Source organism: Drosophila simulans, chromosome 2R (genome assembly GCF_016746395.2).
Source record: "Drosophila simulans strain w501 chromosome 2R, Prin_Dsim_3.1, whole genome shotgun sequence".
Classification (NCBI taxonomy): domain Eukaryota; kingdom Metazoa; phylum Arthropoda; class Insecta; order Diptera; family Drosophilidae; genus Drosophila; species Drosophila simulans.
Window position 1 is genome coordinate 14,611,277 of NC_052521.2, and position 19,234 is coordinate 14,630,510.

A 19,234-nucleotide genomic window follows, 5' to 3' on the forward strand; every position below is an offset into this window, starting at 1 on the left:
AAAATAAGAAGCTAAAGAAGTTGCAGTGGCTGAATAAGCAGAAGAAAAGGACCTTTAGCTCAGACGCCATCCCCCTAACACCCCCATCACCCAAGCAAGTCAAGTTGGCCAGGACGAAAAACAAAATAAAAATCGACTTGAAAATGGCGACAAAATTGCAATGGGCGAAAATAAATTTTGGTCTTGGGTCGCCGGCAGCGCCTTGAAGTATGCCATGAATTTGGGCATTAAGCCACCACACACCCACTTGGGGCGCCCCCTCCTCCACCCCCTCTCATTTTCCTAGACAATTTGAGGCAATCATGCACTCGTTAATCTTGCTCAGGGGCCGAAAATTAATAGTTAACCTGGCCCAGGACTCTCGCTTGTGAAAGGAGAAAAATGTGCTGGCGAGCAAATTAAACTCGTTCTAAATACATTACGAGGGTTACGGTGGGGGTGTTTTGTGTTACTTTTTTTCGGCAGAGGGAGTGGGATGTCCTGTTCAAGGAGCAAGACAAACAAACAGGAGCCCAGGGTGACAGACAGACAGTCAGCCAGCCAGACAGACGGACGGACGGACAGTCAAGCAGCCGGGCAACAACAAGAGCTAAACAAGATTAATTATACCTGAAAAGCCAAAGTCAGTTTTAGACCAAGTCGTGGCCTTTTGACTTTTCCACGCTGGCAGCGGCTGGAGTCCTTGTCGTTGCCCTCGAGCGTCATTTAGTGTGAAAAGCGGCGAGGGGGAAAGGTGAAAGTGGGGGCGGGGGCGGCAGGGCTGGACAACTGAGCTATTTTCTAGACAAATCTGTTTGATATCCGAGTTATTGAGTTAACCAAAAGGTACTCTAAGAAAGCAAAGCTGGCCAAAGTTTAAATGAATTACACAGACTTGTAGAATTTATTTTTGAGGTAAGGGCAATGTCAGTAGATTACTTTCCTATATTTGTTTGTTAACTGAAGTAGATACATAAAATTGCTGTTCATATAACAATTTTAAAATAAAGACTTTTCTCGAATATATTTTGGAAATATTTCAGGTCCATATTCAGATGGTTTTGCAATCATTATGCGTCATCTCTGTGGTGTCCTGGACTCACCAAGTCCGACTTTTTGTTTACCCAACTTGCTCTTGCTGCTGTTGCTGTTATTGTTGCCTAAACGCTCGGAAAATCGGAAAGCAGATAAAAAGCAGCTGAAGCTGAAGAAGTGTCGTCTGTGTTTGCCCAAGAAAAGCTGCAAAAAAAGCGACACTTGAGCCAGGATATCGAGGAGTGAGCTACGGATAAAATAGGGTGTTGAAAAACAGAAAACGAGAACATTGCGGTGCAGGAACTTCAGTTTGGATTTGCTTACCTTTCGATTGATTGGATTAAATCGAAATTGAAGGAGTAAATCGATAAGCGAATGCTTAAGAAGATTCCAAAAATCTCAAAAACAAAATCCAGATAATCTACTTTCTTACACCAAAAACGTTTATCCAACTGTGGATCTAATTATTCCAACTGTGAGCTAAAACATCTGGCCCTTTGACCCTTTTCCGCTTTGAAAAAGTTATGCAAACTTTCTCCAGGCAATATGTTTACTTTCTATCGATTACGATGTGCATCCGGAATCGATTGCTGATTTACATTGATATATTTGAAAGTTTGCCTGCGATTTGATTGACCTCAGCTTACCAGCTCCTGCTAACGAAGCCTGTCAATCCATTATGCTCATTCCGCACACACAGCCCACTTAACCCCACAATGCCGGCCGGGATTGTGCCTTTGGGCGGGCAGGGATTGCCATTCCCACATCACCATCCCAGTGGGGATGGCCAATGGCCATCGCATCGCAGGTGGGGGTAACCTGGTCCAAAGTGCGTCAAAACTAATGGCCACCGACAACAAAGTAAATGAAGCATGGCTCCCGGGGCCAGGACAAAACCAACAGGGCAGGCCAAAGAGGTCAGGACATGCGAGAGCCGACGGCCACGTCGTCCTCATTGCCATTCCCATGCCACACCCAAGCCATCCACCTCTTCTATTTCCCATCCAGCAGCTGACCCTGGTGTCCTGATGCCCTGCTCGTAATAGGCAAAATGAAAAATCTATAGAGTTAAATGAGTGAAAATCAGGAAAATGCATTAATGAATGAATGACAGCAGGCACTGTCAACAGCAAGAGCAGCATCCATCTGTCCACTTCCCGTCCTGTCACTCGTCCTTTTTCCGCACGAGAATGGGCCGCAGGACTTTGAGAGAGCTACGTGAGCGAGTGATCGAATATGTGTGCGCCAAGGGAAAAGTTGCACTGAAAAATGCGTAGATACATATGGACAGTATGCAGATACTTTCTGAAATAGTTTCAAGAGGATGGAAAGAAGTAATTAAAGCAATAAATAGTGACAGATTTGGTCAAGCCATGTTAGAACGTTATAAATTTCAAGTTCTATTGATTTCATTTCTTACAGTGTAACTGTGTGTTGCTATGTGCGTCTTCCCGTTAACCTGGATGGACAGGTCAGCCTGGAGTTGTGCTCCCTGCTGAGTCTGCCTCGTTGGATGCCTTATTTATGAATGCACACACGCGGGGGGTGGTGGTGGTGATGGTGGCGGATATGGGATTGGGAATGGGATGGCTTTATGGTTATATGGACGTTGGGGCTGGGATCGGAGCTGGGTAATGCCGCTTGGCTTAGTGTGTCCTGCAGCAGGTATGGTAACCGATGTTCAACACGTACGCAACTGGTCCACGTCCGCTCATCCGGGTCCGTTGTGTTGGCATTCCTAATAGTCCGGCATCCAAACAGTTGCATCTTCTCCAGCGGAAGTTGGGAAGGGGGGAGGGGGCAGCAGCGATGTGGCTAGCCGTTTTCCCCACTGACAGCTGATGTGCAGCACTCACTTGTTAGCGTCGTAATGCTTCTGTTTTCGGAAAGTACGCACCTCCTTGGATAATTCGGCAAGTTTTGCTAATGCTGCCTTCGAAATCCAATCGAGCATTCCTCGAGTGACCCCTGTTGTGCTTCAATCATTTACACCAGTCTTGGTTATCCAATGGCATATGCAACACCTTCCTCTTAACCCTTCACTGCACTTAGCCAAATAGGGCTAGGACTTATGGTAAATAAATTAAAATTAGAAATATTATACACATATAAGATGTTATAGCTCTCCAATTTTGTTAAAAGGAGTTTCATAAAACAAGATTTTGTAAATCGTAATATACCTTGATTAAAATAATCTGAGAAAGCCTTAAACGCCCACTTTGGTTGATAAAGCCCGATTTGTAAAATTGTGTTACACTAATTGCCAATTTGGCCAATAATATTCGTTGAGTGTAGAGCGCCCGCAGTGCAGCAAACATTTTTCGCCTATGAAAACGTTGTCGCATATTAACGTAATTAGTTCGTGGGCCCCATAGAACTTTGGCCTGGTCGACTGCAACTGCTGACCCAACCACCTGCCACCCCTAACCCATCCAACCCGCTGCACACTCCCTTATGTGTTTGCGGTGTTTGGGAATTGTGGCCGGAATTATGATGTCCAGGACCCTGGCCATTAAGCCCTGCCCGATGAGCAGCCGTTGCGTGCGTGTTTTACATACGAATATGGCCAGCACCAAATGGCCAGCACAGTGCAATGCTGCTGAAGTACAGTGCAGTACAGTGCGGGCCATGGCTGTTAATTGAAACGTGATTGTGTTGCAGGTTTGGATTGCGTTGCCAGTATTTATGTGGGGGGAGGTGGATATTTCTGCGAAGGGATACCGGGCACTGGTTGGCTTAGCCGAAGCCGCTTCCTTTTTTGACACTTGCCATTGCAATTGTCATGTGCCTGAGTGCAACGAAAATAGTTGCGCATTTAAATTTTGCAGCAATATAATTTAGTTTATGCTTTTGGGCTTTGGGGAATTGAATTTGCACGCATGCACAATTGAATTTGAATGCAAAGTGGCTTCGATATCGAATGCATTATTAATTTACCACATACGCACACAGAGACGCAGACACGGAGACAAAGGCAGCAACTCACGCACAACGAGATGTCCTTTAGCCGGCATCCTTGGTCGCAACACCCTCCGCCCCCTCTTCACCAACACAACCCCATTCACCGGAAATATGTATTGGTTTTTCACTTTCGCAAAAACCCCCGTCATTGATACTCGTCCTGCTGCTGCCGATGATGATGATGATACTGGGGCATGCAGGAAACTGCCGATGTAACCGAGAAAGAGAATTTTAAATGTGCATTTAATGTGATTAAGCCGGGGTCTTAGGGCCTTAGGTCTCCGACATCCAAGGGTCTGCCACTGCATTTCCAATTTCTTATCGGTCCCTGCACTTGTGGTTTCCTAATTAGAACTGAGCTTAGCTGGGGTTTGGGGTCATACGATTATCAGGAATGGAACAGAAGTCCAGGCATAGCCTCTAATAGAATTGTACGCATTAACGTTTTAATCATAGGTGTGGTTGGGACCTAATGCACCAGATTGGATAGGTGTTGATGTACTTATCGTTTAAACAACTCGAAAATGTAATAATAAGTATAGTAGATAAAATAAGGAAATTGGAAGGGTGTTCAATAGAAACATTATCCGCAAAAAAATGTACATTGAATCATTCATTTTCTAGTTCTGATACATCCCATTAAAACTTACGAAATTTAAGCACGCAAAATAAATTTAATAGACACTTTACCAATTACTTTCAGCGAACAATGAGAATATTTCGTATTCAAAGACCATGAAATCGATAACTTAAGTACAACGCACAAATACAACACGGCTGTGCTTTTCCGGCGGAAACCCCAAATAGATTGAACACCCTTTTCCCTGTCCAAGGAGCACGTCACGGAATTGAGGTTATGTCATTTGTTTAGTTTGTTGCCTCAATTATTTAGCAGCAAAGGAGACCGAAAGCAACCGAATCGAGGCCTATCGAGAGACAGGACACTCGATTTGCAGGCACGTGTGTGCGAATGTCCTTGCGGTGTTTATGCAATTACATAAATCCTGTGTGACAATTTCGATTTGGATTTTCTTTTATTCAAATAATGCCTTCCAGTCCATCAGGGGCCAGCACTGTTCAGCTCGGTTATAAAATATTTATTGCCTGCAAATAAATCCCACACACTGACACGAGCAGACGTCGTTATGGTAATTAATTTCAATCCAACACGAGACCTGGCATAATCTTATTTATGCGACTTGTGTCTGGGCGTTGGGATTTGGCATTTCTGATTTAGCATTTAGCAATTCGGATTTTCCACTTTTAATTTTTCCCCTATGCTGCTTGCTAATTGATAGGTCAAGATGTGTGGATGGAAAGGAGAGGCTGTGTGATCGAGAAACATGTCAAATTCTTAGGAATCTTTCCCTTATTCAACCGCAACAAAATCAATTGCCTGTCCAGGGGCTGGCCAATATTTAAACTGCTGCTGCTACTGCTGCTTCTGCTGGGCTGCTTTCAAGCTCATGCAAAATTTAATTTTAATTTCGAGTCGGCAAATGTTGCAAAAGTGAGAACAAGCCAATTTCCTTTCACAGCAGTCTGGGTATACACAATTTAAACACTTGACTGCATTGCGGCTACGACTTGGGCTTAAATGCTGCCAAAAGTCAAACACTGGCCAAGAGAATCGTTCAAGTTTTCGGCCTCCCCTCGATTTCCTTCCACTAGTCTCGAAAACACTAGTGTGTTTCTGCCAATTGACATGCAGACCTGCCTGGCAGCCGTAAATCGGCATAAATAATTCATTATTGCCGCCTCGTTGCGCATAAATCAAGTCTTTGGCCAAGGCCCACACACAAGCGTCGGCTATGCGATACCAGCTCTAAACGCATTTAAAGAGCCGAAAATATGTAAGACTCACAAAAAAAAAAAAATGAAAAACAAAAAATGTACTTGGAGATGCCGGGGATCGAACCCGGGGCCTCTCACATGCAAAGCGAGCGCTCTACCACTGAGCTACATCCCCCATGTGAAACAGCCCGACCAAAATGCGTTTTGCATTGGGGGAAGGGTAGTCGATTTAAAACCTATATTGCAGGACGAAAAGGACATAGCGAGATGGATAAGAGCACATATTTTTTCAAACAAAAAAATTAAAACGCGAATAGATTTTAAAGATAGTTTAATTTAATTGGGATATATGTTTTATATTGCAAAGAATAAAAGAAATTAAATAAAATCTAAAAACGCAACTGCATTAACTGCAATATAATTGCATTTATGCCAAAGCGAAACATTAACACATTAATAACGCTGTCAGCATTTCATTTGTGCTTGCTTACTCACCACCATTCGGTTGCTTCGTATGGGCGTTTGGCTCAATGGTTGTTCAACGGGGATGTAGCTCAGTGGTAGAGCGCTCGCTTTGCATGTGAGAGGCCCCGGGTTCAATCCCCGGCATCTCCAAGTACAATTTTTTTGTTTTTCATTTTTTTCGTATTTTATTTACTTCCATATAAGCACCGATCGCGATGATGATGCTATTTTGCGGATTTTTCTCGTCCGAGTTTTGAAAAAGGCCATGCGGTCATGATTCCGATTCTGAGATCACAAAACCAAAAAAAAATCGATTCGCTTCTTCGTAAAATCGATAAAGTGATCCATGTACCAACCAGGCGATCAGCAACGAACAGCAAGCGTCGTACCGCTCGCACATTTCCAACGCGCCCGCATGATCGTTTCAAAACTGTACAGTGCACTGCTTGTGTGAGTGCGAAGGCAAGAGTTGAAGCGAGATGGTAGTATGCAAAGAACCGTGACAAAGCAAATACATATGTACGTACATATAAGCCAGCTAATGTGTGTGTAATTTTATTTTTATTTGTACAGCAGTGTGCGTGTTTCGTTCGAAAGTTAAATTGAATCGGTTCCGTTGGCTTTCTGAGTTTTTCTGGCCGCCTGGTCGGTTGCTTAAGAAGATTGAACGATTTTTGCACGGTTTGAGTTTTGAAAGTTCATTTGAGTTTTCTGTTTGGGGACGGGTTATTTTGATGGCGGTGAATTTTTGTACCAGGATTTCTACTTAAACCTAGATTGATTTTTATAATTTTATTAGAATTTCGCTTAAAGTGGTGTTCTCTTTCATTAGGTTTTCAACCCCATTGGAAATGCAATTTAAATCATTTATTACGAAAACCCCCTGTAGGATTAAAGAAAACTTTTTTATTGCAGCTGCCCGAAAAGTTTTTGGCAAAATCTCAGCCTTTGCAGCTCTGCATTTGCACCTTCTTTTTCATTTCTTTGTTTTTGTTGATTTCGTTTTTTTGTGCATATAAATTTGTTGCCTAATCCGGCGACGTTTTCCCAGGGAGTTGCATTTAAAGCGCCATTTGCTATAAATATTCATGCAAATCGGCAGGGAGCTAAGAAAGTGCCACCCACCACCAACCTCTAGAGATAAACAGGTGAATCGGCAAACAGAGCAGGTGGCGCCCTTCGTTCGGCCTTAATTAAATGTAAAGGCGTTGCGCTTTAAATGCAATTGCCCTGCTCGCTAAGTGGGAACTTATTTGCAATTTCATAATTGCCAGTACTAGTTCTATCTGCACGACTGGCCGCCCTTGCCGTTCCAAGAGTTTGTTGGTCCAACTTTTTCAAAAACTAATTAAAACGATAAGGGCAACCGAGTAGAGCAGCGAAATGTCGCCGCGAAGTCCCCAAAAACGCGAGCATGACACTGGAAGAAAATAATTCATCAACTATTTCATTACTTTCCATCCTAAAAGAAAAGACTATAAAAAACTATAAAAATTGATATATTTTATATATATAAATACATTTTTTTCTTAAATGGATGTTATGTTAACCATCAATCATCCCCAATTTTTTTTGTAGTGGAATGTGCCGCTGGAACTTTGACTATTCCATTGCGATGTTTATCCAAAGATCTGCCCAAATTTGCATTAGCACACGGCTTTTGTTTGTCTCCCACACGTGAAGTGAAAAGAGTGGGCAAGGGGCGATGAAAGTCAATTTACTTGAATGCCCCAGGCGGAAATTAAATAAATTCTATGAGCACACGTCAGGTGCGCCAGGCCGAAAATGACAGTTGTCAGCTGTCAAAGCAGGGCCAGAAGTACAGTTGACCACGTACATCTATCCATAAGCGTCAGCTCAAGGACTAATATCACTCAATAACAGCGATTCTCATTGCTTGGTATTTACCAATGTTCCATTACATTTCATAGATTTCGTTTAGAACTGTCTTCTTTCTTGCAACGAACGACAAAAACAATTGGAATTGCAGCCCAGTGCCTTCTCGTTCATCCCTCTGATTGATTTGCATACAGGTAAGGCAGTGGCTTGGAAACATCGTTGGACACTGCTGATAAGAGGACAAACAATGGGATTTAAAGGGCTCAAAAGTGAAGACAACGAAGTTATGGGTTTACGGAAATAAAGAGCTGGGAAACAAAGTTATCATAGGCCATAAAGTGGTGTAATTTCGAGAAGGGTACAAAAATAATAGCTAATAAATTGCGTTAAGCGTATTGGTAAAACATAAACATTTGAGAACATTCGAAAAGTACTTTCTTTCAGTTTCAATTGATTATTTAACCCGCCAAAAATGTCTCGCTTCGAACTCCCTTGAAACTCACCACAGTGATCTGCGCTCTTTTCGACACTCTTTTCCACCACGCGGGTCCAAAAGTATGCAACACAATACACAGAACGATCGGGGCTTACTTCGGTTCTCACCTGCGCGGACGCTTCAGCAACCAAAATCAGTTACGATTTGCCCGCGAAAGCGTTAACAACGTTTCAACGGATCTTCAGCGTGCGATAATATTACATACGTAGAAATAATATCAGGAAGGCAGCAGCAACAGCAGCAACAACAACGCGAGTAGCCCTCTCTCTGCGCCTCTTTCGCCTGTCAACAGTTATTTTAGCCGATTGTTTTGTGTGACTTTTTCGTGTGCTGTTCGCTTTCGTTTCGTTGGCTGTTCGGCAACTCCTTCATTTCATTAAAAATAGTAAGGCCTTGTAACAACAACAACAACAAGAAAGACAACGTGTTTATGTGTGTGTATGTGACAGCGTTTGCATACGGAAAAGAGTTGAGAGTGCAACAATAATAACTGCAACAAAAACAGAAAACCCAAAATCAACAGCAACATTTGAAAGGGAATCGTTTCTACTTGTTTGTTTAAGCGGTAAGTCGAGAAATGAAATTTGCAGCCTTGAGACAGTTTTAGAGCCACTGAACTTGAGCGAAATGCGAGCAGAATATCAATTGATACATTGGAATTACTACGGACAAACGTAACAAAACAACGTGCTAAACATAAATGTGCAAAAATAATTATAAAATCTCATTGAATCACTTGCCATGATTTAACCAAGTTAATAAAAGTCCATTTCATTTGCTGGCCATCGCAATTGAAAGCCATAAAAACTGTATTTTCAATAACTGAAATTAAATAAACAATTTACACACGCAAAGCGCTTTGGGGTGGGAAAGAGAGGACGATTTGGTGGCGGAAGCGAGAGGGAAGAGAAGCTGCAATCAGCCTTAACGATTACACTTGAAAAAATTGTTATAATCGGATTTTCAGTTTAAATTGCAATTGATTGAACAACAAGGATTTGATGGAACAAGTTAAGGTCTTTTAAATTGAATCCCAATTGAGTACATGTGTAGCTATAAGTATATCTCAAAGATACTGATAAGGGGATTATTTGCATTTGAAATGATAAACCCGCCGCCAACAATAACTTTTTGCTCTCTGCATTCAAGCTGAATCAATAAACTAAATAAGCCAAATTAAAATGGGCTTTTATTGCGTACCGCTAAATGTGTTGCCCTGTTAACTGCTTTTGGCTGCACTAACAGTCGCACCGCCCGCCTTACATAATAATTGTTTTGATTTATATTGCCCCCTCTCGCTCGCACGCTCTCGCCCCCTCTCTTTTGGGCGCATTGCATAAGGCCGTTTGCGTTTGCAAATGCGACATGCATGCGATTTTGTCTCTTTCTCGTCGCCTATCGCTTGGCGGCCTCTCTTTCTAATGCTATTCATAAATCGCTTTTAAGTTCGGCAGGTTTTACTCCCACCTCTTCTTCTTCTTATTTACGGCAGCAGACACTCCCCACCTGCAATTCACCTGAAAAAGCCCCGAAATCCCCAAACCCCCAAGTGACAACTCTGGTATTCCAGCTATGCCTCAAAGCAGGTTTCTTTAATGGTTTTTTTTTCTAGTCTTTTTCTGTGTTTTTGTTTAGACTTTGCTTTTATTTTAGTTTCGAGTCGCTGGTTGTTGTTGCACCAATTCACCGGTTTACTTCTTCTGATTTGCTGGTTGTGCATTTTTGTCGCGTGTATTTCTGGTTTTTTTCATAGCTTTTTTCCCCCTCCTTTTTTGTGGGTTTTTCTGTGGCACTTGCCACGATTAAGATCCAATCTTCGGCGTTCTGCGCTTGTCACTAGCTATGCTAATTCGATTAAATCGGTATTTAGCGATCGGGTTTTGCATTTATCGCGGCCACAGCCCGACGATTTTTGACACATTTCGCGGATGGAAAGATCTGTGCAAGATCAATGAATATGCCAGAAATACAACCAGTTATTGAGAATTGGCCTAGAGTTTGCGAAAGAAAACCTTTGTTTAAGCAATTCCTGGAAGTTATTAACCTTCAAATTTTGGTGCGAATAAGACTGATCGTGAGAGATAAAACAAAACACTTTTATCCAGAATTTCCCTATAAAAAATGTTATTAATTAGCCAAAACAAACTATCAGCTTTCCCAGAGAGCTCGAGTTCAATATATCATTTGTATTTCTCACAGCAAACAGCTGATTGTGAAGGCCAAAAGTGATCGTGATTGCTATGATCGCATTTTCGAATTCGTAGCCTTGAATTCTGAATGAAATTCGAAGCGAAAATAAACAATGATAACCGTTGAGCTTCCATAGAATTTGCAAATCCTAAACCTATTTATCATATTTGGGCGAAAATGTAGTAAGTGACTCATGAGGTTCCCACATCCATTCATTTGCATTTTGAATGGCATGCGAAAATCTTCACAATTGCAGCGTCTATGCACAATGGATGTTACCTGAATATAGTAACTGAATCTAGTACCTGAATATACAGTTTTCAGCTTTTGCAAACATTTCTTATACCTTTAAGTGATTGTGTTAGCAAGCAACAATTTGCGCATTGTTTGTGCATTATTATTGTTTCTACTTAAGCTGCCGATCATCATTTTTTCTAAACGTTAATTTATAATATTCCCAAGGTCTTCGCTTAACGGGGAACAAAAAAAACACACATTCGACGCAGTTGAGATTCAAGATTATTATATAAAAAGGCAAAGCTGCAAGTTAATATATCAAAATCAATGCTTAGAAATTTTACTTTTCGCTTTTGATAAACTTTCGAATGAAAAAGAAGACACGAAAAATAATGGTATAAATTATACAAAATATGTGCCTTATTAAATGGATGGGGCGAACAAACGAAAACGAAAGCCCCAATCCCGGTCGGAGTTTGGCTCCGAGTCTGGGATCTCCGACAGAAATGCTTTACTTTCCTACTCCCTTTTTTTTTTATTTTGTTTGGCTGCTCGGACAAAAGACCCAAACGAGATTCAACAGCCGAAGAAACGCCTAAAACAGCAGCAGCAGCAACGAAACAAGTACAAAGCCAAAGATATTTCAAAAGGCCAGCACAAAGCAGCCAGCAGAGAGAAGACCAGACCCCGAGCAAACCCAAAAAACAGGTTCTAGAATCAATTTTTATTTTCTCAAGCTCAACCAAAAAATAACTACAGAAACAGAATAAAACGAAATTCAAGTCGCAACAGGAAAGGAAGTTGGGAATTCGATTAACCGAAATTTTAATGCTCTAAAAGGGAGTGAAGGGCTATGATTATTTAAACAATTTATTAACGATTACTTAAGTAATCAAGTACTATCATTATTCAAAGCTTAGTTCTTTTAAGTCCTTTACTCTTAAATGTTTTACTTAAAAAATAAAAGAAAAAGAGTGATTGCTTAAGTTTTCTGTAAGTAGAATTGAAATATTAAAATAAAACACCCTTCCTTAAGGATTTTCTTTAAATATAACTAATTAATAAATGATTTAATTTCACTACCTACTACATGTAGCTCTTTTGAAAGAGTATCTCGAAAATATTCGCCGGCTGAACGCACGAAAAATATTTGAGGCAGCCGCAGCATCAAAATGAATTTGGTTAGGACCAGGTTTCTACAGATACACAGAGATACAGCTTCTAAGTGGCTCTGCCTCCCTCCGCTACCCCTTGCCGCAAAGCATCCCCCTCACTCAGGGCGATCTTAAACCTTATTTTTTATTATTTCGTTTTTTTTTCTGCTTGCTAAAAAGTTTTCTGTACGCGGGCCGCAGTGTCGTCAGCCCGTCAGCCGTTGTATATTTTGTATCTGTATCTGGCGAGTTCGCTGGTGTGCGGTGCCACATGCACACGTTCTGTGAGATACATTGCGCCTAGAATTTTTCAGCCAAGTTTTATGAGCGTTTTTGCTTTCGCGAGGCAAAAACAAGTCGGTTGCTACACTACACACGGCTTACAACCAAAAACAATTTGTTGCATCTGCAAGATTGCTGGGGCAGCGTTTTAATTCTCTTTTTTTTTTATTGACATTTCCTCTTGTCGTGGCGAATTCTATAATTTTACACGTAATTTCCCCAGCCGGCTGTTTTACGTAGTTTATTTTGTTTTTGGCGACTCCGCAAATTGCTTATTAAAGTTTTGATTGATTGCTGAGTACGCCCAGTGAGATCCGTTGTACGTTAACTTGAAACGCTAAGAAAATGATATATGTATGTACGCCTTGGGTTTGGTCTCCTCTTGGGGTTTTCTCTTTTCCCATCGCATTTTTTTCTGGCTAATGAAATGTGCGAAGTGTAATTGCAAGATTCACTTTTTTTTGCCAACAAGTTTTAATTTATTACAGAGCAGGGTTGTTGTTACCGATACGGAAAAGAGCAGACGGTTAAGGATTATTACCAGTTATTAGTTATGGTTTTCCTAACTGCTTTGCTAAGTAACAAAAAACAAATAAATCTATTCCCTAGCTGACCCCATTTTTCATGTGACACAGGATTTACCTTGAGCAAATAAATATTTTAATGTACTTTACTTGTCATGGGTGCGGTTTGATTAGCATGAGAAGTGTGTGTAGCAATGTGTCTTCTTTTTTTCTCACCTGTCTCCGTGTGCAGGTGTTTCAATCGCAAAGTTGGCGTCTGAATCTCGACTTAAGGTTCGAGTTTCTAAGCGAGGCTGGCCCCTCAGGTCACATTCAGTCAGATTTACATTCACATTGCAGCATTCGCCAGTGTCATTGAATAATATAGAAAAGCGCAGTTTGTAGAGTTGAAGACAACTCGAGAGCATTGAGTGCATTGGGCTAGCATTAAACATATTTCAACTAAATAAAGATACAACTGATATTTTGAAGTATTTAGCCACAGAGCTTTACAAAACGTGTAAATTCCACTAGTTGAGATTCCCAAGAACTACCGCAGTGAGCTCCACGGGTATTTACCTAACCAGTTTTCCCCCATCGCGTGACAACTCTCCGATTTTGTCTAATACACCCTCAATACCTTAGTCAGAGGTATGCAAAGAGTAAATAATCATAACCAGTTTTGCAGAGTTTCCCAGCTGTACTCGAGGTATTTGCTAACCATTCAATCAATTCAGTCGGAAGGCGCATCTTCTTCAATCTTCTCGCATCTGGAATCTGAGATCTTGAATCTTTGGCCAGAGGCTGCTAATGAATTTTTATGAATATCTATGCATTCATGGGTGGCAGTGTCGCCACAATCGAACAATTGCTAGGTGCTAAACGCTGCCGAAAACAAGTGGGCTCTAATCACTTTGGCGTCATCTTACCAAAAAGGCCTCACATAATTAGCCATTCATATCAGTAGCAGCAGCAACAGCAGCAGAAGTGGACAAGGGCAATGGGCCAGAAATTCCTTAATTAAAATCAAGTTGCGATAAGATAGTCGTCTCGAATCCATAGAATAAGAACAATATTTGATAACGTCAAACACGAAAATTAAAATGTGTCTTAAATTGTTAAGATAATGGTTGTGCAGTATAAAAGCCGAATGAAAATCAATTATAGATGTCCCGGCCTGAAGTTTGAATGGCTCAACATTGAAATGGATTTCTTATATCTCATAAATCGTCGATCACGATCCGAAGATAGTGAAAGTTCTTCCTGCTCTTGCGTTTCACTTTTCTATATGTTTTATTACTTACGTAAAAATCTCTGTTTGAGCACTCGAAGTAAACAGGCGAATGTCGTCAGCGTTTGTTTAATTTATTACGTAGCCTTTAACTTTTAGTCACTTTTATGGCTAACGATGAAATTATCATTGTTTCTGCGTTTGTTTTGTTGCCTGGCAGTGAAATAATGTTAAAAGTTGATATTTTCAGCTTTGGAAATGGCTTGTGATGCATCATTTAAGCAATGTGGAAGGGCTTACATAATAATAATAGTTATATATAAACCGCCAGCTTGGAATACTTGTTTATTTATGACTTGACTAATTGAGATTTAGGGGCATTTTAAGGGTGTTAGAAACAATTACCTCATTACTGCGTTTTAACGCCAGGAGGTGGACATTCGAAACACCTCTGGGAAATAGATCTTAGAAAATAGAGCTGTATATATAGTTGACATTTTGACATTTTTGCACCTTAAATTATTCGCAAAACAGCGAACACAAGTTGCTGACGAGTGAATCGACAAACCCTACAATATCTGATTACAAATCCGTTCCCATGAATTGATATCTCAAAAGACCCACTCCCCACAATTCCAGACATCTCGAATGACTCATTTATTTAACACTGGCTATATGAATTCCTCACCTAAGCACAGATGATGATTTGCATTTCATTGTTGGGGTGGCGATAATCCCAAAATAAATCCGCCGAATGTGGCACTTGGTAATTTTATATTATCTTAGCTATTCGGCTGTTTTCCTTTCTATTTCCTGGCTTATCAGATCCTGAGTTTGCATATTTACCCAAGATATAATTAAATTCGGAGCGAATGTGCGAAAATCTAACAATACACTGAGCCTAATTAGAATTCACTTGGAAGAAAGCCGCCCAGAGCGAATGTTTGCGTTCGGAAAAAGCACTATCGCTCCATGGAAAAGGGGTTATAACGGATATTGGGGGCCAAAAAGGGGAGCTGTGGCTCGATCTAGAGAATCCCTAACCGAATCGAAATCAACTACCTGTAAGTGCCTAACGGCTAATTTGCTTTAATGATGAGAAACCGCTTAAGTAAACAAACAGCCAACAACAATGGCGACTGCCATGCGGGTTGTCACGGGGGGCGGGGCTGTGGGCGGTGCTGGTGGGGAAATATGGGGGGGGTGTATGGGGGGCTTTGGCCAGCGGCGATTCCCCAAGCATTGTGAATGATAAAACCTAGCTAGTATATGTGTGTACTTCATGGTTGATTGCAAATTCAATTAAAGTTTGCGCAGTTCTCTAAGCTCGAGAAGCGGAGAATAGAGCCAGAGAAACTGGAGTGTTGCAAGGGGGAAGTGGGGGGAGGTACAAAAGACTGACAACGGGAAATCGCTTAGCAGAGCAAGAAAAAAATGGGTAAAAAACGATTTATGAACTTACGAAATTCAACAAAGTATGTACCTTGTCAGTCGAAGGTTTTCCCTTTGCCATTATTTTCTTTAACAATCAAAATTGACCAATTGGCACACAAATCGTCTTGTAATTAGCGCAAAACCCCTGATTAATTTCAATTATTTTATAGCACCATCTTCAATTACATTTAATCGTCATTTTAATAATTGCTGTGTTGCTTATTAGCCAGCATGTAGACTAATATTTGTTTCGTTTAATTTCCGTGCTATCAATTCAACGATTTCTTTGTTTATTGCCTCTGATGTTTTGTGACGTTTTTCCAGCCAGTCAGTTCCGCTTCCTAATTCAAATATTAATCGGCTGGTTGAGAGCCATAAACCTACATACATGCGAGTATAGGCAATTATTATTATTTTTATTATTATTTCGATCTCATCCCGTGCAACGAACACACACGCACCCATCCCCAGCCCAAATTGTCTTATTGTGGGTTCTGAATTGAATTTTTTTTTGCGCCTCATTGTTTACCTTTGAATTGAATTAAAAATCGCTTACAATGGAAGCTGGCAACAATTGGCGGTGGGAAAGTCAAGGTCAGCACCCCCCTCCCCCTTGCCCTGCCCTCCCACAGCCCACAAACACGAGCTCATCTTGTACCAATAAATTGGGCTGCAAAGAGGAGTGGGGAGCTAATGCCAACATTCATAAATCTTATGGCCAACGATGATTCAACTTTCGGACAACAAAAAATCCACAACAAACCGTAAGAAAAAAAAATAAAAACAAAAACATAAATAAGTATATAAATAGAAGGCAAACGAAATTTAAGCTGAGGCGGAACACAAAAATGCTTTTGTAATTTGCAATGCCTGCGAATGCGACTGAAGTTTATTAAGTTTATATACAGGTATTCAAAATTCAGGGCTTCGAAGTGGGTTGCTTGCTGCATTCACTGGCTGAAAATTACAGGCAATTAATACCGGAGCGGTGATTTCAAGTGCTAATGCCGCGATGACGTGAAGCGATGTGTGTCCCATCAGTAATTAGCACGTTAGCAAATCGAGTGCAACAAGTCGTCGGAAGTTTCGAAAACCCTTTTTTGTTTTCGCAAAACATGAAGATAAACGATAAGGATTAAATATACGAGAAACAAGATTATCTATTACTGAAATACTCAACTTATCTGGTTTTGAAATGAGTCGAAACTCGATTTATATGGTTGCATATATATAGAAGCTCTAAAAATTTGGTTTTTGAAAAAACCTCCCGAAAATTGTAACAAATTTATTATGATAACGTTTCAGACTGAAATGTACACGTATTTTTCAATATATTCCTTCGCATACGCGAAACCCATTTCCGAACTAAAGTTATTCACGTTTAATATTATGGATGGTATTTAACGAAACATTTTTTCAGGAAAATCACGTTCCTTCCCGGAAAGTGTGTGTATGTGTGTTTGTGTGGGTGGGCAGGTTGGTTTGCGATAAGCGGGTAGTACTAAATCATTTTTGACCCATGAGCACATGCATGTGGAATTTCTATTTACCCGGTTGCCAGTTTCCCCAAACCAAAGTGGAACACTAACAAAAACAGCACCGAATCTTAAGCACGGCTATAAATGCTATTTGTCGAGCAATTACCCTTATGGCAAGTACTTGCCAGATATGCCCATCGAAACTAGTGTGCCCCGAAATGGAGGCCCAGTAACAGCACGTACCTTTCGGCCGATCGGCCTTTGGATGGACCTTTCAGCCAGGGTCGATTTTTGGGGTCAGGTAATGTGGGTCAGCATATTGTCCAATGTCGGCCATTAAGGGAATACGCGATAAGCTGGCCAAAAAACTGAATGAACTGTAAGGTTTCTTATCTCTCGGTAGTCGCTGCTTGCCATAAACATACGTACATACATATATGTGTATCTACTGGGCATTGCTCTACGCCTATACAAAAAAAAAAGAGAAAAACTTAGTACGATATGGCGACATTTCCATTCCAGACTCATGTATCGGTTGCCAAAGAACAATAGCTCATTATGAAATCTTGAATTTTATCAGCAAATGTTTCTGCGGCAATTGAGTTCCACAGACTGATTGGTGAACCAAATGGGATTGATCTTGCAAAGCATTTTCTGCTCCAGAACAAACAATTTTATTTTATTTTTTTTTTTTCCAAATATATTAGTATAGAGTATGATTTAAACAAATCTTTCGAAACCAGTAAACCTGTATTATAAGAAACTATAAATAGTGTCATACTTAAATATTTATTTTCTTTCCAGAAGCCAAGATGTCCACGCCCACTTCCCCGAAGACGCCCACACCGCCCACTTTGCCACCGGGTGTGACCAAAACATGTCACATTGTGAAAAGGCCCGATTTTGATGGCTACGGTTTCAATTTGCACTCGGAGAAGGTGAAACCAGGACAGTTTATTGGCAAAGTAGATGCGGATTCTCCGGCAGAGGCAGCCGGCCTGAAGGAGGGCGATCGCATCCTGGAGGTCAACGGTGTGTCCATTGGCAGCGAGACCCACAAGCAGGTGGTGGCCAGGATCAAGGCCATTGCGAATGAGGTCCGCTTGCTGCTCATCGATGTGGATGGCAAGGCCTTGGAGGTGAAACCCGCATCGCCGCCAGCCGCTGCCTGCAATGGAAACGGTAGTGCCAGCCCGAATGGATACGAGGGCACCAAACAGGAGATGCCCGGAGCAAGTGCCAATATCAGTAGCATCAGTATGGTGAGCACCAAGCGATCCTCAAATGCCAGCAGCATTCAGAGCGGCAGCACCATGAATGCCTCCGATTTGGATGTGGTCGATAGGGGAATCCCGGCAGCCGCTGCTCCGGTGGCTACCACCCCTCCTCCCGTTCAAAATGGAAGTAAACCCTCATCGCCGATTAATAATAACACTCTGATGAGCACACCGCCACCGCCTTCCGCTACTAAGGCTGGCATCAACAACAATGGCAGTGTTTATAACACCAATGGAAATGGTACAAATGGCATGACCACGCCCACTACACCACCCCCACCGACCAGTGGCTATAAGGCGGGCACTTTGCATTTACCAATGACGGCCGCCGAAATGCGCGCCAAGTTGGCATCCAAGAAGAAGTACGATCCCAAGAACGAGAGTGTGGACCTCAAGAAGAAGTTCGACATCATCCAGAAGCTCTGAGACGAAAAGGGTTGTCCAACCAACACACACAATACTACTTGTTATAATGTCAGGATGAGGAGCTAGAGCTGGTTTTGTCAGGCATACACCACACCACACAATATATACAATATGTTTAGCTATTAGTACGAAGAGTCACTTATTAACTAAGCAAGTTTTTAATTATTACCCCCTAAGAGAAAGAGCGACCAACGATGGCAGTGTAGGCGGATATGATGGAGCACCTACCCTTGGAATATCTATACATTGTACGACATACGCGTATTCTTCAAATTCAAATATTGCAAACTCCGATTGGCAATGTTGGCCTGGTTCATTGAACAACTTTCATTGAATATGTACTTAGTTTTGCTTGTATTTTTGTAAAGTAAATAAAGCAAAAATATAAAAGAAACACAACTGCAAGTGTTTAACTATGGGGAAGCTGAACAAACAAGAGGACAAGTACGACTG

At 41.4% G+C, this 19,234-nt stretch overlaps 1 protein-coding gene, 2 long non-coding RNA genes and 2 other non-coding genes across 5 annotated transcripts; 2 read left to right on the forward strand and 3 right to left on the reverse strand.

Moving 5' to 3' along the window:
• Nucleotides 1–910: 910 nt before the first annotated feature.
• LOC123327116 lies at nt 911–1,665 on the reverse strand. The gene is made up of 2 exons (XR_006541587.1): nt 1,339–1,665; nt 911–1,261 (listed from the first exon to the last, which is right to left on the reverse strand). It is a non-coding gene; the product is annotated as an uncharacterized LOC123327116 (long non-coding RNA).
• A 177-nt stretch (nt 1,666–1,842) lies between these two features.
• LOC123327117 lies at nt 1,843–4,025 on the reverse strand. The gene is made up of 3 exons (XR_006541588.1): nt 2,912–4,025; nt 2,435–2,852; nt 1,843–2,319 (listed from the first exon to the last, which is right to left on the reverse strand). It is a non-coding gene; the product is annotated as an uncharacterized LOC123327117 (long non-coding RNA).
• Nucleotides 4,026–5,872: 1,847 nt separating this feature from the next.
• Trnaa-ugc lies at nt 5,873–5,944 on the reverse strand. The gene has a single exon. It is a non-coding gene; the product is annotated as a tRNA-Ala (tRNA).
• A 368-nt stretch (nt 5,945–6,312) lies between these two features.
• On the forward strand, nt 6,313–6,384 carry Trnaa-ugc. Its single transcript has one exon. It is a non-coding gene; the product is annotated as a tRNA-Ala (tRNA).
• Nucleotides 6,385–8,969: 2,585 nt separating this feature from the next.
• Nucleotides 8,970–19,180, forward strand: LOC6734894 (Na(+)/H(+) exchange regulatory cofactor NHE-RF1). The gene is made up of 2 exons (XM_016168318.3): nt 8,970–9,134; nt 17,883–19,180. The coding sequence occupies exon 2, from the start codon at nt 17,891–17,893 to the stop codon at nt 18,779–18,781; it is 891 nt and encodes a 296-aa protein (XP_016028170.1). The 5' UTR covers nt 8,970–9,134; nt 17,883–17,890; the 3' UTR covers nt 18,782–19,180.
• The last annotated feature ends 54 nt before the right edge of the window (nt 19,181–19,234 follow it).